General features: G+C 48.4%; 1 protein-coding gene across 1 annotated transcript; it reads right to left on the bottom strand.

Moving 5' to 3' along the window:
- Positions 1-1,138: 1,138 nt before the first annotated feature.
- Positions 1,139-23,623, bottom strand: CRY2 (cryptochrome circadian regulator 2). The gene is made up of 12 exons (XM_084263863.1): positions 23,426-23,623; positions 20,210-20,318; positions 16,615-16,757; positions 9,242-9,426; positions 8,119-8,207; positions 6,925-7,065; positions 6,114-6,425; positions 4,940-5,091; positions 4,586-4,788; positions 4,048-4,137; positions 3,410-3,551; positions 1,139-2,915 (listed from the first exon to the last, which is right to left on the bottom strand). Exons 1-11 carry the CDS (start codon positions 23,611-23,613, stop codon positions 3,412-3,414), a joined length of 1,752 nt encoding a protein of 583 aa, XP_084119989.1. The 5' UTR covers positions 23,614-23,623; the 3' UTR covers positions 1,139-2,915; positions 3,410-3,411.
- Positions 23,624-23,767: the final 144 nt, after the last annotated feature.

The following is a 23,767-nucleotide window of genomic DNA, read 5'->3' as shown; positions in this document are numbered from 1 at the left end:
TGGGATCTGAACGTACCCAACAACTAAGGGTGCAGCAACTTCTCTTCTAGATCAGACCGTTGCCAAACCCAGACAATAAAGTCACGGCTACTTGTGGGTCCTGAGGTCTTGCTGGTTACTAGGAAAATAACGTACCTCATGTGATTCCAGTAACTGGGCCCACCCAGGAGCACTGAGGCTGGCACAATGCACAAGCAGAACTCTACTCTGACCGTGCTGCTAGCTGCTATGTCACGGTGCATGGAGTATTGGTTCATGACTTAGCTGCAGAACTACAAGAGAGGAGGCTCAGTCACTGACAGGACAATCACGGTGGACAATGCTCATGCCCTTTGAGGCTCTGTAGTGCTTCTTTGCCCCGCTGTCCACCCTCTCAGTCTAAAGGAGCCTCCACACCACCCCGGGGAATGTCCTGAAAGCCACCACTCTCACAGCATCAAAACACAACCGCTTGCTCTCCCCATGTGCCTGTATCAGGTCAGGTATTGCCACCTCGCCCCCAAAACCAGTTGTTATCCCAGGAAATGGAAATTCTCAAACTGGCACTTGCTTCATGATGCCTCCCTTTGTTATCTCTGCTCCTTCCTGAAACAAAAATGGTATCTTCACTAGTGGTTATTGTCAGCTTTCCCTTTCCCCCAAAAACAGGCAAATTGCTAGGACCCACAAATTAGGAAGAGCTTGCCCCAAACAAATCCATGTAAGGAAGGTGCAGCCTCCTTCAATCTGCCATCTTGTAGTGAATTCAAACACACCCAATCCCAAACATTACAGGAACCAATCATCCCCCACTCCTTTGTCACACCGCTTCACAGGCCATTATCATCTCACCTGGGGAAAGACAGAATCCCAGCCAAGTGGATGAATCCCAGACTACTTAACAGGTTTCTTGCCAGAATTTTTCTCCTTGCCTTTGACTGCCCTTGTGTTTCTGTGGCCTTCCCAGTTCTCCTACCCGAACCACAGCTCTCCCAGGTACCACCATCCACATCACAGGGGTGATATCCTCCTCACCCCCAAAGCCTTCCAAGAGATCACTTACAAGATCTTTCCCTCCCCTCCCCTCAGCTCTTTACTCCCACGGATACAGCCCCAAAAATACCACTTATCAAACAAAATAACTTGGGATGACAGCAAGGAGAGGGTTAAAGACATTTATAAAAAAAAAGAAGTCATATTTACAGACCATTGCCTAAGCATGAAACTGCAAATGACAGAAGTCACAATTTCTGTAATCTAAGTGTACAAAGTGCATGTCTTTTCCTCCCTCTTCTCTCTGTAGTAGAAGATGGGAGGAGGATCTCTTTTCCTTTATACCTTTCCAACACCAAGACGGTGGGAGTAAGGTCTGGGCAGACTGAAGGGAGACAAAACCTGCTGATTATGGGGTTATTCACTAGGCAGACTCTACAAGTAGTTAGGCAAGGGCAGGAAAAGTAACTCGTTTACTTTGTCAGTCTGCCCAATGGCTTCCCTTGGCAAAAGGAATCCAGGGTCAGTGCCCCAGGGAGATGACCAGGAAGGAAAGTTATTCAGCTACCCAATAAATTAACTCATAGACCCAAATCAGCCACTTCAGGTTTCCCAGACACATCTGCGTCAGTTTCCATTTGCAGTCCCATTGCTCGGGTTCAAACACAGGCTCCAAAACGGAATCCGATTACCCCAGTGGGAGCAGGAGACGGCTCCGGTTAGTTGCACAAGCGCACATACAGCCCCACACGGTCTGTGCCAGGCGCCGATGAAAGGTTTCGGACAGCAAATGAGAACAGTGCCAGCAGCAACCCATTGCATGAGGCCAGCTAGTTGATCTAATCCCTCTCGAAAACAGCCAAAAGAGAGGCTCCTCTGCAGTACTACCTTCCCCTGCCCTCCCAGGCGGGAAGGCAAGCACAGGTGCTCTGCCAGCACCGCATTGAAATGACGTGTAACAGGACCAGGACAAGGAGTGTACAGTGAAGAGCCAGGAAAGCTACACAATCGTCCTGCTAGACTAACAAAGCACCGGTGTGAATGCAAATGGCAAGAAGGAGCGGTGTGCTGAGTATGAGGTATGGGAGTATACTGCCAGGTGTAGCTCCCTTCTTATTACGACCAGCAAGCTTCCAGGAGACTGCTTTACTCGTGTCAAGGTGTGATCTTACTCTCTGAAGAATTCCTCCTCTCCGCATCAGGCCCCACCCAGGTGTCAAACCCCTCTGAAGCTGCCCATTCCAGGCAGGAGCACTACTCCTCACCTGGCAGCAGAGAGGTTCTTCTGCAGGGAAAGTTTTAAGTGCCTTTCAAGTGTACAGTTTGTACCTCTTTGTTCCCATGCTACAGTTGTCCTTTGTTTCCATCCCATGTGAGCATTACACCTTGAATTACTGAGAAAGCATTTCCATTCCCATCAGTCTAGACTAATGAAAGAAATGCTGGGTTTTTCCTGTTCTCCTGTAGGATGGGTACTCTTACTTTTGAGATGGTAGCAGCTTCCTTCTCAGCTCCTACTATAATCTGAATTCATTGGCGCATCTCACCGCCTGGTGCTAGTGATGAGAAAGGGCGTTCGCTAGTTTTCAGATGTGCAGATGCTGCTCCCTACGTCAACGTGTCAAGTCTCACACACCAAAAAGAAAGATACACCTGGGAGTTAAGAGTTTGATAGAAGGCTCTTGCCCCTTAAATGTGGGCAGATTTTGGGGCATGTCTGAGGAGAGACATATTTGGCTATCTGGAGACCAGAAGGCCAAATATTCCCAAGCACAAGTAATGCAGTGCCCTTTTGTGGCAGCTATCGGAATTACACGTTTATATGAGACCCCAGATTTTCTGTCGTGGATCACAAGTTCCAGTCCCTCTGTGGCAGCAGTCCCTACTCCTCTGGTCACCCCTTCAGCACTCTCACTCTTCACTTGCAAGGTGCTCGTTGCTGGCTGTAGGAGAAAGCAAAGGATAGAATTTGCCACGAGCTCCCTTTTGAAACCAAAAAAGTTGGCAGAACATGCAACCAACTCCTCCTTCCCTCCTGGGATCTAGAGCTTTTTGAGCAGATGACTGGAACCTGCTTTGCTCCCCCATTCTCTAGCCCATACCCCCACCACACCCACAAATTCACCTGCAAACCCATGCTGTGGAAAGAGAAGCAGCTCACTAGAGCAAAGCCATGACTGACTGTGCTCCCTGATTGTTCTAGCGACAGGGTACTGCTCTCTGACAGGCAGCTGAGTTAACAGCTTGTCCAGCACACGTGGAACAAGCAGAGGGCTTGCAATTGCCAAGTCACAGGGCTAGGGAATTAAAGTTAGAGCCATCTCCCGTCACAAGCAAGTCCACTTTGTTCATTAAAATGCAGGGAGGAAATACGACTGAGCCTTGCTAGGTGCCAGAACAAGGCAGCTTAGGCCAGATCACACTGGGGGATACTCACAATCATGAACTCTTGCCAGGCATCTCTGGAGCAGGGAGACCTGTCACTTTGGCTCGTTTGTATAGTTCTTCAGCACACAGCTCTTCTGCTCCTTCGTGTTTGCGCTTCGGAGAAGCCTGGTCTGCCTGCGACAGCCTCATCACTGCAGAGGAAGAGGAGTCATTGTAGCGGCTCCCTTGCAAATATACCCAAGCCCAACCTGTCACTGAGCTGGGAGGAAGAACATGCAGCGCCCAAGCACTGAGAGGTGGTGAAAACACCTTGAAAACTTTGGAAAAAACTTTAGGAAGAGAAAAAAACAAAATTCTTAAGTCCCCCAGAACAAACACAAACGTATCCTCCTTTGATGCAGGCCAGCTTAATTTTACTCTATAGGGATCTGCACCTCTCCTTTAGGTGGCTCCATATGATCCCATACAGGCAATAAAAGATTGGCTTTAATGAACTCCTTTTCTTCAGCCCTTTTAGGAATGAAGGCTCGCTGGGGACTTCTAAGAAAGCCTAAAGGAAGGTGTGTGTGATCTGTGCTTTCTTAGCTACACACCCTCTTCCTGTTAGGAAAGGATCTCTCTCTCCTGCCCATAGCCTTGAAGTGGATGTGAAACTGTCTCGGAAGCACACAGATAGCTCCAACTCACCTGTACCGGTGCTGCAGCCCTGCCCTGAGGCCGAATCTGTGACTGGGCCACTGAGATCTTCCACACATGACGGGACCGATGCCAGTAAACCTAGAGGAAGGCAAAGGGATTAAAGTTAAGAAACAAAAACCATCTGTGGTGGGAGAAGCTTCTGACATGGCAACACCTCAGTGATCACCAACCAGCACGTCCATATCACAAAGCAGGATGAGTTCATAGCTGTGCTCACGCAGTGCTGGCCACAGACAGATGCTGTGACCTAGCAGCGTATTTATTTAGGATGCTTTGCCTAGGTTTTTTCCAAAGTGAAGAATGGATCATTGGTGACCCATGGATGGTGCTGTGCATTCACCAGTCTCAAGACTAATCAAACCCCTTGCTTACCTCCTGCTCAGTGGAGCTCCTCCTGGAAACCAACTGCGTCTTCACACAAGGACAGACCAGAGACACTAGTGCTATCTATTTTAAATCATGACCCCCTCCTCTTACTGTTCTCTCTCTCCTATTAACAGCGCTTTTTGCAATTGTGTGTACTTACAGAGCCCCCTGTAGCGTGACAGCTGCTGGTAGATCTGCTTCATGCGTTCGATGTTCAGTCGGCTGGTCTCTGCGTGGTTCACCATGGGTTTGGGGTAGTCCACCCCAATGATGCACTTGGCTGCCTTCTGCACAGACTCTGGGGCATTCCATGGTTCGTAGATATACCGTGAGGGGAAGCCCTTTAATTTGGGCAGATACCTCCTGCAAAACAAGTAAAAAAGACGCAGAAACACCACTTAAAATACAGCAACGTGGCATTCACAAGGCACAGAAAGCACCGCACTCCTCTCAGCTACCAAACAACCTCAGCTCACAGATCAAGCGGGAAAGAAGCTCCAGTCACACCACTTACTTAACGTAGTCCCCACTGGGGTCTGTGCGACGACCGAAGCCCACGGGGCAGTAACAGTGGAAGAACTGCTGGAAGAACGCGCTGCACGAAAGCCACATCCAGCTGCCTGCATTTACACTGAAATCTGCATCCAGCAACAGTTCATCGAATACCTGCAGCAATTGGAGGAAAAAGCAGTGAGAGCTTCCCTGGGCAGGACTTTGGGGCAGAAGGACCCAAGGTGCTGTTTCAAACAGCAGGCACTGAGCTGCGAGAACAGCTCCGAGGAAACAGAGCAGCAGCAAAGAAGCGATACACTGGCTGAAGCCAGCTGGCTGGTCAATACACCTCACTTCTAGATGCTTTCACATAGGGAGGCACTGCCTGCTCACACTGATAAAGTGCCGTCTTATCTCTCGTGCAGCTACAGACTAAATCACTACCCTCATACTGCAGCAAGCCTTGGGTACTGATCTAACCTGGGAGGCGCAACAAGTGCAAAGAACCCACCACAGGAAGCAGGAAGATGCTGCACAGAAGAACAAGCACCAAAGCAAGAAGGAAGAACCCCTCTGAAAGTCCCAGAGCACACTGAGAGACGGACAGGTTTCAGCAGTAACTAACTCCCCTCCACGCACAGGCGCTGTGCTTCTAGTGCCCAACTTTCAGCTACGCGCTGCTCTGTGACAAGGCGCCCCTGCCTCCGCTGTTTGTGTAGGGCAGTACGTACACCGGGTAGGTTCAAGCTCTCTGTCCCTTCAGATGGCACAAAAGGAGGGTCTTTTACCTCTTTCCTTGAGAGACTCTAGACTCAGATTTCACAGTCATGGAGCGTTCCCTGACCGGCACGAGGAGAAAGGTCCCGTTACAAAATGACACTGAACTTGCAAAGAAAATTAATGGACTGAAAGAACTTTTACAAAAAAAAAATTAAAAAGCCCCCAAAACCTCAGTTTATATTTACCAGTGGGTCCCACTAACATTTAGTTACAGTTACTGGATTCCATTGGCACTGTCAGAGCCTCATGGCAGAAGGCAGAAAGAAGTCAGGCTGTTGGTAGGCCAAGAGCCTGCTAGCAAATCCTTTCTTCCACGCAACTTTTATGTGCAAAGCCAAAGCCATACCTGTGTGCCCATCCTTGCAGCGAGTGCATCCTTATGGCCTCCTGCAAGCCTCTGGACATGCCAGACTCACCCTGACTCCTGACTCCCAGCTGATCCAGAGGTCGCCCCTGGTCAGGAAGCAGGCCACCGCATGCCTGGCCAGATGGTGGATCCACCCTTCCTGCCTCAGTTGGGTCATGATTGCATCGATCCAAGGGAAGCCTGTCTTGCCCTCTGCCCACTTTGCCAAGGCTTCAGGGTTCCTGTCCCAGGGGATCTGGATGCAGATGGGGTTCCCCTCCATGCGATCAAACTTTGGGTTGTTTGTGGCTGCCGTGTAGAAAAACTCCCGCCAGAGAAGCTGTCCGTACAGCGAGAGCGGGGGCGTGCTGTTCCGCTTCACCTGTGGAGAGGGGAACAAGGGTATTCACAAGCAGGGCAGGCCTGGCTTCACCGAGCCGAGCCGGAGGCCACCCACGCGCACATACATGATGCCCAAGCCAGTTACTGACAAGCCCCATAAAGGAGCTCAATTCCAGATCATCCTTTACCAGAAACCCCAGGTAGTAAAGTTACATTGCTGTCAGCTGTCAGCTCACTCAGTAATACTGACAAGAGACTGGAATGACCCAAAACTAACAGCAAAAATCTCTACATGGCTCATGACACAAGAGTCCAGCCTGAGGAACAGGCTACCTGCAGATTGAAGGTCTGCTTGGCTACATATATATGTAGGAAAGTCACCTTTCCTCACCCAAGAGCCTCTTCTGTAGTAGCAACAAGCTTAGCCCCACAGCCAAAGGCACTGGTGACTCTGGCAGCCGTTCCGGCACGCTGTCTGGAAACCAGCATCACGCTATGCTCAAAACCATCCTGCTCTCCAGATGAATCTTTTGCCTTACCTTCTTGTACAGCTCCCAGAGGCGATAGTAAAACAAGCGGCAGGACAAGCAGCCAAAGCGCAGGTAGGGACTGAGTCCTGTAGGGCTGGCCAGCAATGAGTTGGCGTTCATCCTTGGTCTTTCGTAATTTGCAACCCATGCCTAGACATATTCAGGAGAAATAAGCAAAAAACCTCCCAACTTTGTGGGATACTACTACGGGCAGACCTCTTTGTGGGTGGCAAAGCCACTCAGGTCCGTCAGCACAAGTGTCTTCTAGTCACTTCCAAACACTGCCGGGAGAGGCCTCAAGAGGGCAATCCCAACCCTCACACTCCATTCAAGAAATGCAAAACCTCTGCTCCAGGATTTAAACCACTTAGTCGTTTTGGCCAAGAAAAGGACTGAATTTGCTCTGCATGCAGGTGCTAATAACCCTAGCTGTGGTTAGAGATGCAGGCCAATGGTACTGTTTATGTCCAGGTATGTCTATCTCATTTCACCCACCAAGCAAGAAAATTCCAGGATATTCAGACCTTTTTGTGGAGTATTACAATGTTGACAATTTATTCTACCTTCAGCATGAGAGTTCAGGCTTTGATCTCTCTAACTGCCACCAGTCCATCCAGCATTAAAAAGCTACAGACTGTTTAAAATCAAGTCATGTCCCTGCAGCTGGGTCACCTTTCATTACTTGGACATGATTTGCCTTGAGCACTGTAATGAAGAACACATGCTCACTAGCAGAAATTTGTGTGTTTCATAAAGGAGCTAAAGGAATGCCAGCCAGTGAGACACTACATTAACAGGCCGATGTACAAGGGGAAGGCATTTTTTTGACAAGCATGTACTCATACTAATATCTCAGAGACAAAGGAGATAGTGTGAAGTGTGTAGCAGGGACCGAGCAACTTAACAGGAGTTTCCAAGTTTGCACTCCTCTAACGGAAACAGAGGAATAAAAACAAGGAGAAGAATCCTACATGTTCCAAACAGCAGCATAATTAATATACAGCTCTACCTCTTTGGGTTTGAGGAAGCCCAGGGGCATCCTGTTCCACATAGAACCCAGGACCACAAGAGTACAACAGCAAACACGCCTGCCAGAGGCGAATGCTGCGACCCTGGCTAGGCCGAGAGGAAGAGCATGGTAACAGGGCAATGGCCAGTGGTGGCACAGGTTGCAGGAATCACCACTTAAATAACAGGGGTTACCTTTCTTTCCAAGTGTTTATCCAGCCGTGCCAAAGCTTCCGTCTCACCTCCTTGCCAAACTGCAGGGGCAAGACCATCTGTAGGAAAGCCTGAGGGAAAGAACTTTATTAAGATTTGAAGCCACACCTAGACAAAGGGTATAGATGGGATTAGGCATTAATAAGGGCAAGGCACTATGTACTGCATTTGCCTAACATGCCTTAGTTGCTGCTCTAGTCCTTCTACAGCAGGCAAGTCATAGAACATGAGAGCCTGCTCATGACACTACACTGCAAGGGCCTCTCCCTGCAATGCCTCAGGCAGCCACCTGGGGACTTTTCCCACTGCTCACACGCCAGCACTCTCTTGTGTGTCAGCTCTAAAGGCCAGAGCAGCTGCTCCAACGCTCTGCCTTACAAAATACCTTGCCACAGACACCAGCAGCTCATTAGATAGCCTCACTGCTCCTGGTGAGGCTCCTATTCTACTGAGAGCTGGTGCTGGGGAAGGCACTGGATTAGCAACAAAGAACTGATGTAAAAGGCTGTAGTAATAATGCAGTTGCCCTGTACTGCCCTAGACTGACAGAGGAGCCTCCTCTGGCAGCAACCAGAGCAGCATTTCTCATGCCTCAGCTCTCTAGTTATCCTTCTGCTCCAAGAAAAACACAGGACCACAAGGCACAGCAAGATGAGTGAAAGAAATTTCTGTAATATCTTGTGTCTTGCTAAGCTCCCAGATTGGTGAATGAAATGATCTGAGCCTGGTACACAGTTAGTTTACCTCTTCAGGTCTGTTACACAACATATTGGAGGTGGCAGTAGGAGGAAAGCAGCTGGTGAGGACATGAGACACTGATACAGTGGTTACACACCCAGTATAGCGGGGAACATAAGGACAGACACAGACCACTCAGAGCAATGCTAAAGACAACACTGTGCTCAACAGCAGTGCAAGAGACAGTAGCCTGTTCCCACAAGGTCCAGCACTCACTGAAAACATTAAGCTGCTTCTACGGCTAGTGGCAGCCCAGATCAGATGAGAAGGCCAGAGTTGTCCTGGGCACATGCCAGCCATCAGAAAGAGTTTCTCTATATGCCAGTTCAGCTGATAGTTAACCCTTGCCATCACTGTTGACACATACCCAGCTCTTCCAGGGACGGGACTCCATACACATCATCATGGTTCTCCTGGATGTCCACTTTACATGTCTCCATCTGCTGGCTTATTACAGTGCTCACCGGCTTCTTTGGGAGCTCCATTCGGCTAATGATGGCCTGGAAGCGCTTGTAGGTGAGGGGTGGCTTGTGGCCATTCAGCTCGATTATTCTGGAGACAAAATAAGCCAGGTGAAAAAATACAGCCTCGCTACGACAGAAGGCATGAGGAAATGACAGCCAAACTACATCCCACTATCTCTGCTCACCACAGCCTTTTACTTTGGACACAGAAATCCTTTCAGACCTACCTTCCACTTGATGCAACCCTCAAAGTGATATAAAAAAAACCAAAACCCCACGTACTACTGATTCATCTCCATGGGGAAAAAACCCAAACCCGCTCCAGCTGAATTGGGCTTAGCATTACATCTCTCTCCCACAGCTCCCCACCAGACCCCTGTATAAAATCACAATCTGATTAATGCCTGTCACCCTAAAATGGCAAATCCCAGACCCACATCTGTTCCCCTGATACCTTGTGATACCCTAACCCAATTCTGACCTTGCTTCCTCCCTGTCCGACGCAAAAAGTCCCAGCCTGTTAGTGACCCCCTCCTCCAGCCATCTCAGATGAGACAAATCCCAGTCTGGTCTGCGTCATTCCTCTCTCTGCCTGATTAATCACCATCCTACTCCATACCATAAGGTCATGAGTGGCCCTGTCTCTTGCTATACACCTATGTCAGATCATGCCACAGGAATGCCAACCGCGGTTCCCCATCCCTCTGCTTCACCCAGCATCCCTGGCCATGGGACAGAGCTTTGAGAAACTCCCCAGGCAAGGTAAGTTTCCCCAGGGTGAAAGATGCCATTTGTGTCCCCCTCTCCTGCGAGGAGAGGAAGGAGTTAAGAGCAAGGCAGGCAGCAGAGGGATCGCCAGCATTACATAAAGTTGAGGCAGCCAACCCCACAGCTCACACAGGAGCCGCGGCAGAGCAGCCTTCCCCACCCATTACAGTCAACAGCTTATGCAAGGGGCCGGGCTTAAAGCCGAGTGTTTCGGCAGGCGCCATGTGCCTTCCCTTCCCCCCCGAAGCCGCACGTGTAGCGAGGAGGAGCGACATGCCGGCCCCGGGGCCTTCCCCAGCCCTGAGCCCTCCCTCACGTGTGCTACGCGGTGACCCAGCTTCCCCCGCTGCTGCGCGGCGGCAACGTGGGCAGCCGGCCCCGCGCCGTGCCTCCCGCTGCCACCGCCCTCATCCGGGCCGGGCGCGGCCCCGGGAGCGCGGGCCTCCTCCGCACCGCCAGCCGCGGCGGGACGGGGGACCCTGGCAGCAGGCACCCCGCCGCTGCGAAGATTAAAAGCGAAGCCTCCCGCAGCTTGCCCCCCTCCCCCGGTTTCCGCTTCTAAGCTGTAAACTGGGGGGAGAAAGAGACGCTAATGAACGGAACGGGATGGAGGGCAAGCGGGATGCGCACAGAGCACAGAGGGAGCACCGTGCGTTTTTAGTGCCAGGCTGTAAACATCGTGACAGCGTGGGCACAGCACTCTCTGCCACCCCTCTGAGCCAACTGCATTGAGGGGAGCCTCACAGGCAACACACTGCCCTGCACCTCCATAGCACCCAGCATCTCCTGCTTCCATGCACACGCTTTTCCAGCCGGCTGCCTCCGCGTACCACCCCAGAGGCAGTAAGAGATGGTGAGCACTGATGGATACTACCCACCAGTATCTTCTCTGTGGCTTGCTCTGAGTGCTGGGGTCTCCAGATGAGCCCCTCAGTTCACAGAGATACCCAGACGATAAGCGCTTGCTGCTGGAAGAGCAGCGAGGCATTTCTAGTTACAGCACTGGGAGGTCTCCCTTGTTTCCAGCGTTCAGAGCCCGGAGTGAAAACGTGACAAAGCGGCACCGTGTTTGCCCTGAGGTGCTCGGGATGGGGGTGGGGAGGTCACTTCTTTAACAATGCCTCCTTTTTTTTCAGTTCTCTTCCACAATTCTTGCCAGGCTGCAGCTCAGCCTGAGGCCCCTGCCACTTCCCACACCCGCAGGTAAAACTTCTGGCTACTTGGAGCAAATCCCTGCAGCTTGGCAGGTGGATGTCAGCATCTGTATTTGACACCCTCGAGGATGCGAATACAAGTAAGGTTACCCAGTAACAGCACCTAAATTCCTAAACAGTTATAGGACCCAGGACACAAAGCTGTAAGAGATAGCACTAGGGCAAGTCGCACATTTCTCAGCACCTGACACTGGCGTTATGCAACAAAATCCGAGCCTTTCACAATACCTCCCCGAAAAGAAGTATCAAACCTGGATATTGTACAATATTGGATGCTGTACGGCACACACTGGGTACTGTAGGGGACTGTCCAGCATTCTGTACAAAGATTTGTACAGGGAGTCCCCTCCAAGCAGGAGTCCTTTTCTTCCTCCTACTGTCCTTCTAATCAGGCAGTACAATGTCACAGGGCTTTCCCCAGTGACGGGCGGAAAAAGGGACGACGGTCCCCAGATTTAATCCCATTTTATCTGTCTCCCCTGACACAACTCACAGACTACACGTGGCAGTTATTTTTCTAGCTGGCTTGAAGCAGAACAGAGAGAAGCATAGCCCCTGTACTTGTCATACAAAACCCAACCTTTCCGGTGTTGGCGAACACAAATATGGCTGCGCTACAGTAGTACTTCAATGCCAGAAATTATGAGGGCCTTTTTTGATGCCACTCACGCTTTACCTCAAGAGAGCAGGCAACCAAAACCTGAACAGACATAACTCTGGCACTGCTAGGATTTTAAGGTACCCCACAGACAGTCACCTGTGACAGTAGAGTACCTGCCGACTCTGAGCGCACACCCTCACAGGTGTCAGCTTCTGACTCATATCTCCACGGCAGTGCCCCAGCAGGATGGCTACCATGCTAGGGGCAAGCTGCTCGCCTCAAAACCATGGCAATCTCAGCTTGCTTGCAAATGACAGAGCTCAGTCCTGGCAAAGGAGCGAGCGTGCTCCCCCTGCTTCCTCTTCCTCGCGCGAGGATGAACTGGCTGCCAGCACTCGGCAAGCGGGCTGCTCAACAAGGCACCTCGGTACCGATGCACAGGGACCGTTTAGTTAGCTTGCCCATCTTATGCAACGGCTCTGATCTAAATCCTTGCTTCAGAGAGGTCGCATAGGGCTGTGCATACATAAGACAAGGGGTATTTCTACAGATTCAAAGAGGACACAGAGAGACAACCAACAGAGATGCCACACAACAGACGCTGGACAAAGGACGAACAATTCCGCTTCTGGAGAGTTGCACACATGAGCAGAAGAAAGATGAAGAAGGGACTGACTTGATGACAGGCTAAGTGTCAGCGCAAGGGGAGAACACCTGACACTGGAGTGCCATGCAAGACAGACGATGATAACAAGATCTGGCAGGCTGAAGTTTGACTTAACCTTCTTTAGATGGAAATACATCACTTTTTTTTGGCATAGCATAATTATGAACTGCAGAACCACCACGTTTCCCCAGTGCCTGGTTCCTTTAAGTTTAATGCTCCTATTAAAATGTATTTAACTGTAATTTCAGGCTTAGGCTACAATATTTGAGGAAAAGCTGCTCCTGATGCATACTTCAAACATACAAGCTCAGAGTTTTCTTTTCTAGCCAAAACCACTCCCCCCGGAATAGCCCAGGCCTGTCTGGGATTATGGAAGCCACAGCGCTGACCGTCAGCAAACAGACTACAGAGGATTTAGATCCTAAGGAGGAGAAAACAGGCAGATCCAGAGAAGGGACAGAACAACTCGTCAGCTGGAAGTTGTCAGACAGAATAATTGTCAAGTAAAGGCTTTGGGCAGGCTAATCTGATACCCAAGAGATTATCTTTTCTCTGTGACTTCTACAGTCTGAACATCGCTAATCTTGACTGGGAATTCCTAGATTTTCTTAGGAGTATCTTCTAGCACTGATGCTGATTTTACATTGCCCTCTCCTTGTTGTGGACAAGAGGAGGGGAAAGATGCCCTGATAATCACATAGCAGCGCCACAAAGGAGCATATTGTAATCCTCCTACTGGGTAAAAACTGGTCAAATTCACAAGTTATCAGAACAGGTTCTTTGTAAATGTTTAAAATGAGCTGGTGGTACCAGGAATGCATTGCAAGGAACAAGAGGAGGACTGCTGGAATCATTTATGTATAAGTGAAAGATTAGCCTAAATTGTTTAAAACCAGGCCTGCCAATCGTGTTGGAAACTCTAATTAAAGAAATATGAGAAATAGGACACTACCACCAGGTTACTAATTATGCAGGAAAAACAGTAGGCTGAGCAGAGGGACAACACAAACCATGAGTTAAAAGACTGGGTAACACGACTGGAGGGCAATATACTCCGAGAGAGGCTTCCAGGAGAAATACAGAATTAAAACTGTATTACCACCTGCTGAGACATCTCAGAGATGCCAAGAACCAGGAAATGTCAGAGTAACCGGAGACTTCAACTGCCTCCACACAGACTGGCTGTCACACCCCGCCGCCTGCCAAAGCCCAATTTTCTCCTTGCCATGAACGACTGCTTCACGGAACAATTAATCACGAAGCCACAAGGAAAGGCAATTCGTGGCTTAGTCTTATGCAGTGCAAAGGGCTCTAACCATGGCTTTGGCCATGCATGAATTTCACATCCTTCCAAGAGCAACAATACCATAATGGCTTTTATTTTGAGAACTGCCTGAAAATAAGGAAGTGTGCTGAGGAAGAACAAGCCGAGGCACAAAACACTTAGAAGCAACACTGAGATAATTTGAAGGTGACGTCGGGGGGAAAAACCTCAACAAGTGCACACAACCCATCAAAATATATTTAAGAGCGAGCACAGAAGGGAAAGTCCTTCACAAGAACTAAGACCAAATAAAGATAGAACCCCCCCAAACCAGTACGTTAAATTAAAAGCCACAAAAGCAGCCTCCCTGCACCTCCCAACTCAAACAGAATTTTGAGAAACTTTTTTTTAAAAAGCATAATTAGCATTTAAAAAAAAAAATTAACAAAATCACTTTACAGACACTCCAGGATATTTATAGGGTCAAGAGGTGACCAAGTCATAAAAAACCCAGGCACTGTAACACCACAGCAGAACACCACGCGTTTGTTTTTGCACACATATTCATTATCGGGTATCTGTGGAGGTTTCAACTCCGAATCCCTTTAAGGAAATATATCAGGAGGTATCACAGGCTAGGAGGCCAAGAAGAAACAGCACAGGAAAAAAGCTATGCCTGAACAGCAACAGCTTGCCAGGACCAGTAAGGATTCATCCAGGAGTCATAAAGGACGTCTAGAAATACCCAAATGAATAGCTGCTGCACGTAACACTTGCCTTAAAAACGAACCAACACTCTAAGTTGCAAAAAGCAACTATGACTCCAGATTTAAAAAGCATTTCAAGGGCATCAGAGGGCTGACAGAATAGAGGCTGATATACACATTAGGCAGACGGGTAGAAAATACTAATGGAATCAGCGAGTGCATGGGTACATGCAATATGCTAGAGGGGTAATTTGGCCTTGGTAAAGGGAAGTTGTGCCTCAAAATCTATTAGTGACATTTGAGCCTAGGGCAAGGGAGATTCAGTTGATGTACCCTACCTGGATTTTCAGAAGCCATCCCACCTGACTAGAGCCCTCACTGAAAATTTGTAAAGAAACCAAGACAAATTGGGGTAAAGGAAAAGGTCCCTGCAGACAGAAAATTCTTTGATACACAGAACAGAGCAGGAATCCATTTTTCTAGCAGGAGGAAAAATCCTACACAGAGCCAGGACTTCTGCTACTCAATATTATTCATAGAATATCTGGGAAGAGACAAAAAAATAAAAGAGCATAATCATAAAGTTTACTGACGCAAGAAGCTATCTGGGATAGCTAAAAATGAAAGGCAATTAAGAAATTTCCCTGGACACCACATGACCAGCTGACAAAAATATCAGGCAAAACGCAATGTTGGTCATGTTGTTTCTCCATATGCATGGCTACGCAGTCTTAAATGTACTTAGGCGGTAGCAGCCTCTCAAATAGCTACAACCATTCTGGAAGGAAGCCCCAAGATATCAGTTTGGCGTTTAGTAGCACCCAGAAAAAGCAAAAAGACTGCTAGGGCCCATAAGGGGAAGGCAGGAAACACCGTAATGCTACACAAACCCATCACAGTCCTACACTTGGAACATTAGCTACAGTTTTCACCACCTCTAGAAACATCGAGAAGTATACAGAAAGGTGACAAAACTCAGAAGATAAATAGGACAGATTGCACCTCAAAACTGAAGTAAACTAAGACTCTCCACCTTAGAAAAAACAAAGATGATGTGAAGAAGGATGTGATGGGCGCTGACACTGAAGGGGTAAGGATTCATGGTCTTTTCTAATGCAAAAATTCTAACGCAGTGTCTGCTGATGAGATGGGTTGAAAAGAACCCCCCCTCACCCCAAAGACAAACATATCCACACAGCATATGCTAAACTGCAGAGCTCCTTCCCACAGGAAATTATGGATGGTAAAGATTTACAGGAGAACACCTACATTCAGTATTACTGGCACAAATCATCCGTTCCACTGGGCATTGGAACTAGGTGGTCTCTAAGGTCCCTTCCAACCCAAACCAGTCTGTGATTCTAACAAACGAAAAAAACAAACCCAAACAAAAAAACAAGCCACCTGTAAGAATAGTACTGAAACACAGTTGAAGTCAACCATACTTTGGAGTCTTTGATGAAAGACTATGTCCGCTGTTTAAGGAGATTATATATAATGACATATATATATATGGAGATGACATATATAAGTATATAAAAATCAGCATAAAGGCAAGGCTCCCCCACAGCAAATACACAACAAAGACAAGACATTCAGGTTTCAGAATAAGGGAAATTTGCCCCAATCTACCTTGTTCTACTTCTTCCATCTGTCCTGGCACATCCATCAGTTAAAAGCCCTGCCTTCATAACCTGTTTGAGACAACAGCTCAACTATCTTCATTACAATGAAGCAAAAAAAGCAGTGCAGCGAGGACACGCTCAAGGAGAGCAATCAATAGGACACAGATGAGCAACGTAAATGACTGTCAAGTGCAGAGTTTAATAAGCTTGAGGCAACACCTTTCTGTACATTCACGTCACTGTCAGCACTTTGACGTACTCTAATCAAAAGTGGAGTGCGCAGAGTAATCCTGTTGACACCTTCCAGGCTCACACAGGATGACAGTGATCAACGTACAGCAGCCAGCGTAACTGAGGAGACTGAAGCCTTCCCAGACACGACAATCCCAGCCTAGCTCAAGCAGCACCTCTGCCCTTGCTCTCCACTTACCTGTCCAGGTCATAGAGGGTGTGGGAGTTCTCTATCACCACCTCCACGCCAGCCTCCTTGGCCAGTTTGACGATAGCAGCGTCTCTCTCCTTACCAAACGGTTCCGAGTCGTATTCAAAGGTAAGACGAGTGACTCCCCATTCCTGCAAGAAACAGAATATACACAGCTGTCAAGCAGAAGAGACTTTCTAACCAGCACAGCTGGGAACAAGGATGTCAGAATTCCTGGCCAGAGTTAAGTCCTGGAAACTTAAGAGTGTGTTCCTGTGCAGAGCAGCAGTCTGGAGTAAAGATACCCACAGAATCACAGATTTTATCAGCTCTAGTGAACGCTGCATCTGCGATGCAAATTCCTAAACATTAGGTTTAAAACACATAGGAGGAAGTTTGAGTTCTTTTCTACTGATGTCCATAGGTCACAGCTCAGTCCCCAAGCCTACCACCTTGTTTTGCAGCACCATGCTGTCCAAAAGTAACCCCACCATCCTGCTCTGGTATTTGTAGGGAAAGAATGTCAGAGAACTCTTTCCACACAAGCTCCACTCAACACCCACAAATATTTACGTGGGGACTACCATTAAATAAAAACAATACACTCCAGATTTTTTTTCCTAACATCTTTTTAAAGTCATCCCATAATAGAGGACCACTGTCGAACCCAAACAGCGTAAAACCAGGGTAGTGAGAAATGCAGGACAAAAGGATGGCAGGTGAGTGACCACCTCTGGTCAGCACACCGCAGCACGACACCGCAGTTCAGATTTTAATTAAAGTTCTGCCTTGGGGGAGTTATTTTACCCTAGCCAAGCCACGCACCCATTCTGTATCTTCACACCTTTAATAGCTCTCTCACAGATTACATGGAATGGGCCTTATGAAATAGCTTTCAGTCTCTTCCAGGCTTTTCTAGAGCACAGTTTGCTCTCAAAGACTCTGGCCTAGTTTTCCTCAGAAAATGAATCCTATGAGAAGAGGTTTAATGGTTTCCACAGCGACCCTCCCGAGACATCCATCAAGCAGAGCAGCAGCCCACAGATTTGTTTAACAAACACTTTGGTCAAACACAGACAGAAATCTATAGAGACACTTAAAGAACCCCTCACACAACTAAAATTTGAACCACATTCTTCAAGTGAGACAGTCTAAGTCACCTCTATCTGTACAGGTCAGGTTTTTCTACCTTGGAACAAGCAACAAAGCACAAAGAAGCAATGTAATTAATTCACTAAAGACCATTAAAATTAATGCCAAAGATGGGTTATTTGTACAAGCCCCGTTCTTTTCCTAACTTAGATTAAATCCTAGAATTAATATTGGGAAGGACCGAGAACTGAAACAATTATGTACAGTGAATATACATCTCAGAGAGGTCTGCTCCTTTTTCAAAATAAGAACCCAACAGCATCCGTAACTCAGAACAAGGTTGAACATGCATGTTCCAGGACCTGTCCTGATCCTACGTAATTTATTAGCTTCCTTTCAAAAGCTTCCTTCTTTTATAAGACAGTATCAGCAGAAAGGCTTGGAAAAGATGGCTTTGGTCTTGAAGAAAAACACATTACCACCTTGAAAGAAAGAAAAAACCCACAATGATATTTCAGGCTGAGATTTTAAGTAAGAACACAAAAATTCAGGTATTTCCCACAGTTTTGAGAAGCCCACCACTCTGTGCTACAGCAGCACAGAGGAATCAGAGCACAACTGTATGTAAACTGTGTGACAATAAATTGCTGATGAAAAACAAAAGGAAAGTCATGACTGACTTGTCTTTTAGTATCTAGCCTGTAGCAAAGAAAAGCTGCAGAGGGAAAACCCCAAACCTCACACCAAAGGGACTGTGAGCTAACTTCAGTGGACAAATGACTTGCTTTTCTTTGATATAAGAAGTAAAACTGCAAACGTTTGTTCAGAGGAAGTAATAAAAAACCCTCCGTGAAGGTTAACACAGAGCTAACAAGCGCACTCCTCATGATATCCATGCATAATAGTGCCTTCCCAGTGACTGTTATCGGCAACATAGCTCAGCTACTGGCAGTGAGAGCAGAAATTATATTAGGTCTAAGTGTTGCATTACCACATGTGACATAACTCTCCTCTCCACAGCAGAGAGGCATGAGCTGCTGCTAATTCAGTGTTCAGACCAGCAGCTCCAAAGAGGCTTGAATTCCCATGAAAGCCATATATTTACCCGCCCCCCTCTCATTCTTTTTGAGCTCTGTTACAACACATCTAACATGTTTATCAGCCCACCTCTGCCCAGGCAAAAACAGATGGCAGCAAACAGCCTGATTCCAGAACCACGTCTCCAAACCTCCAGCTCTGCCAACTACTTTTTATTCTTTGACCAGAGTGAGCATTTTTCTCCAAAAATGTTTTAATTATCCTGCGAACACCTTGAAGTACAGTAAGGCAAACATGGACTACTACGAGCCAGAACTTATTTGCAGATCAAAAGATAAAAATAAAGCAGGCTCTGAAAAGGCTAAAAGCAGCACATAATTGGTGTCCTGTTAACATGCAGAAGCCAAAAAAAAATATCAGTGCCCCTTCTGACCTGCATAGTCCAATTCCCCTCCCTCAGAAAATACACATCAGAACCATTTGCAGCAGGTATTTACATACAGACTCAAGTTTACCTCTCCTTTTCAGCAGTTGGGTCTACAGCAGGCTTTGGGGACACTAGTCCTGTCTACCATATGTAAGGTACTGTCCACATGACAAACTCAATTCATAGTATGTTGTGAACTATGTGTTTTCCTTTAGCTTTGCCACACAAGCAAAGTCACCATCAAAAAGCTTCGAAGACAACAGGAAATACAACCTTAGAGCAGGACAGAGAATGATACTCCTTCAGGAACCCTGGTATTCAAGGAGATGCTCCTACCAGCCCTGTCCTTCTCACAATCTGCAGTGCTGACCTATCACTTCAGAAATGCATCCCACTAATCCATCATCAACCACCAAGGTCACTGCACATCCCACCATCCTAAATGGTACATCAGCAGGAAGCACAGACCCAAGCTGTACTCTGCTGCTGAGCAGAATGAACTGCAGCCGTGAACAGGAGAAGAAAAGGAAGGTCAGCTAACAAAACAGTTTCTGAAATAGTAGTTCAAAGCCCAATTTGCAATTCACACCCCAATCAACATGGTTCTTCACTTGTCTGTAAGATTGTATGGACACAACAGACTTCCCAAGGAAAAGCTGCAGAAGAAAAGGGACAGTAGGGAAGAAGCTTTTGACACAGAGGAATCAGTGTTCTACAGAGTGACCCTGCAAGACCTGACTTGGAAACAAAGGTAAAGACCACCATCCAAAAAGAGAAGCTCAAGCATCCCAGTTACACCCTACTAATAAATTTCTTTGCAAATTTGAGTTCAAGACCATATCTGGCTCCCAAGCTGGCCCTTATGGATGGTAGTTAAAGTTAGCTATAGTTAGAGAGGAGTTTGCTACAGTGAAGAATTAGTTACAGTTTAAGAGAAGCCAAGGGGATCTCCAACAACCAGCGGTTCATTATTGAGTGAAAACAAGAATAGCACCGGGACATTTAGCTGTTCTTCACATGCTCCAGAAAATGACTTTGTTCTCTTACTTTAAAGAGCCTTGGGAAGACATCTGTTGGCTGCCCTCGCACGACAAACAAGCGAGAGTTGAGTTTCCTTAAGCTGTTGTCCAGATCTTCCAGGGACTGAAGCAGAAATCTGCAGAGAAGAAACAAGAGCAGTTCGTGTCAGCCAGTCCAGTTATGGCTAAAAGACAAACAAAGAGAATTTGCATGGAACTCCAGCACACCCATGTTAAATCAAACCAAAAGTTAGGACAAGAAACAGAAAACAAGAATTTATATCGTTCCCTGGTCTGTCTACCAACTGCAATGGGATCGCAACACCAGCCAACTCCCAGTCAGTCACAATGCATGTTTTGCTTGTCCAGATGCAAGAGGTTTCCAGGATTTTCTTCTTCCTGCATCCTCCTGCCCATTTTCTTCCTCAGAGCTGGCAGTGCCCCCCTGCCAGCTACGACATGGAGAAAAGCATAAACCATGTAATTCCCAACAGTGTATTTTTTCATGTGTTCTGGGGCAGGAGGGATTTTTGCATACAACAATGTCAGTATATTACTCCCAAGAAAGTAATGAATTGCTACAAGAACTGTGCAAGTTTCACAGTCCCAGCTACAAACGCACAGTGTCACAAGCAGAAAACAATAGAATCATCAGTACCAAGAAACCAAGCAGCAAGATCTCCCAAGGCAAGAACGCTCTGTAGCTGAAACAGCTGCAAACAGAACTGCAATTTATCTTCCACCATGAAGACAGGAAGAGGAGAGCATGCCAAGGTGTTAATTTATTCCCTCCTACCCCAAAACGGTAAAAAAGCATTTAAGTGCTTTTTGCATTTGATGATGTGACTTAGTGCTCCCCCATTATGCTATAAACCATCAAACATAACATCTTCGCTTTCACAGCCACGCCTCAGCCCCCCATCTACATTGTAACTCGACTTCACTTTGCCTAACTCTGCAAAAGACACCAGCTTTAAAACTTTAATCTCCCCGATGGCACGTGGCACTGCTGGCAAACTCACAACCCTTTGTAAGGGAGCCTGCCAACCTCTACCTCCACCTCATTCCTGCATGACCACTCTGCAGCGTGACCTGAAAGACATGAGTATCTACATCAGCTCCCTTAAGACCACACACAACTAACAGCAGACCTCAGCTACAATCGCTCTGCAAACGAGGTGCTTCCTTCCTCTCTCCTCAGCCATGCTGCCCACAATGGGATCTGGAAGCTCTGAGATAGATCAAGCTCTCTCCATGTCCTGAGGGAGAAAGGGACTCAGGGTTCGGGGAAATAAGGGCAGAACATCACAGTACAGAAGACCCAAACCCAGGTCTGAGTAACCAAAAGAAACCACTTCCCTACCCCCAGCCCACTTTCCATCTATTAAATAGGACTGTTAACTTTCCCATCTGTTTTAAAATTTCAACAGGGCTTAGTACAATACAGCTCACGCACACTGCACAGTTAAATAAGTTACATTTCTGGGAGATGGGTAAACACAAAGATCTGCTTTTGGAACACAGAACTCTAAATACAAGCAATTGAGTTAAAAAAATCAGAACAACAAAGCCAAGGTTCCCCATGGGAATGAGTGGAACTCGGGTAAATATAAGTAACTTGCTAATATGCTTTCGCCCCACAGCAAATGGTGCTAATTTCTGACATCTGCTGTCAGTACACACCTCCAAGAAAACATGATCGTTAAAAACTTTACCTGCTCATATGTTTAATGACTACAACATAAAGAAAACCACTATCTGCTTCCCTCCCTCCGCAATGTTGGCGGAAACAAACAAGGATTAAATGGATCAGGAATTAATCTTTTGGGGGCACTGCTTTGGTTCCTCCAAATGAGGACAGTGAGCAACAACAGCAGCACGTGAAAGGCCTTTCTGTCTGGTACTGCCTGTTCTGTCTGGCCAATGGAAAGACCACTCCAGGCTCCTGGGACACTAGCGGGAACAGAATCCACAATTTTCTGTAATTTGAACATCCACATTGTGGTCATTTCTGCACGTTTACAAGGTTTAAGCCACCCTCCAAGCGGGTTCTAGAAATGCTTAGACACTGCCGGCACCACCCCGTGCCTCTAAGATGAAACTAAGGTGCACAGTTCCCTACGGCACCGCCACGTGACATGTCAAAGAGCACTGAAAAGGACTTTTAGCCAGGTGCCTGTCCTGTCCTGAACCCCCCTCGACAGGGTTGTACAGGGGGGTTGATTTGCTTCGTTTGTATGCAGGGGAGTCTTGCAGGAGGAGAATCCCTACCTGGATTGGGTTTCCAAATGTTTAGGGAGCCAAGACCTGACACAATAACATTATGTAACGTTACTGGGTACAGGTACATAAGGTCTTGCTCTCTGCACTACCGTGACTCACTCTCTATACACCTTCCCGCTTGCAGCGAGAGGAAAAGCCCCAACAGCTTCGTCTCTGCCGTCCTAGCAGCAGCCGAATCACGTTTTCCCCCCCCCCAAAAAAAAAACCCGGAGGGGGGGTCCGGGGAAAGGCAGGCTTGCGCACATGCCTACGCGCAGCTGGCAGCCGACGGGCTGAGGGAAGGCGTGGCGCGGTCCCGCAGCTCGGAGGGCTTTATGCGTTTGTCCTTCTCCCCCCACCCCACGCCCCCCCCCCCGCAACCCTCGCTCCGAATTCGGGAAGAAAAAAGCTTTTCCCAAAGCGAAAGGTTCCTCGCTTTCTGCGCTCGCTACAGGGGAAAGTCTAACGACATTACATAAAAGTTGAAGGCACCCTCCCACACGGCCAGGCAACGCCGCTGTGAGAGCCACGGCGAGGCCGATCGCGGGTGGAAACCTCTCCGGAAGGAGCCAGAACCGGGGCCGGAGGGAGGCAGGACCGGGTACCGGGGCCGGACGCGGACAGAGGCAATACCGGGTACCGGGGCCGGATAGGGAGGGAGCCAGGAGCGGCGATCGAGGCCGGCCACAGAAGGAGGCGGGACTGGGGCAGGCCACGGAAGCAGGCAATACCGGGTACCGGGGCCGGCCACGGAAGGAGGCAATACCGGGTACTGGCCACGGATGGAGCCAGTACCGGGGACCGGGGCCGGCCACGGCTGCCCGTGCCCAGCCTGACCGACACGACCCGGCCGCGGTACTTCAGAGGCCTTAACACGCTCCGGTCCCACCGCTCCTACCCACACCCCACGCCCTAAAGTCCGCCCGGTCCCCGTTGGGCCCGGCCGGGGCCTAAAAGGCCGCCGCCGCCTCAGTTCACTCACCGCCAGCGGTTAATGCCCACGGCGGAGGAAGCGGCGAACCAGGGGTCCAAGATATAAATGCAACGAAGAGAAGAGGCGTCCCGCAGCGCTTCTTGCAGAGCCGGGTTGTCGTGCAGACGCAACCCGCGGCGGAACCAATGCACCGAGCGGCAAACGGCCGGAGCCGGGACCGGGGCGGCCGCCGCCATCGCCGCCTCCACCCGCTACCGCCGCGGTCCACGGCGCGCCGCCCGGTGTGGTCCCGCCTCTTCGCGCTGATTGGCTGGACTGGCGTGCGCGAGTCCAGCCAATCAGCGCGAAGAGGCGGGACCATATGGGCGGCAGGCGGAACATCATACAAAC

The sequence above is a fragment of the Gallinula chloropus genome, assembly GCF_964237585.1.
Source record: "Gallinula chloropus genome assembly, chromosome: 4".
Classification (NCBI taxonomy): domain Eukaryota; kingdom Metazoa; phylum Chordata; class Aves; order Gruiformes; family Rallidae; genus Gallinula; species Gallinula chloropus.
The sequence above is the reverse complement of the archived record's forward strand: the minus strand, read 5'-3'. Positions and strand labels throughout refer to the sequence as shown.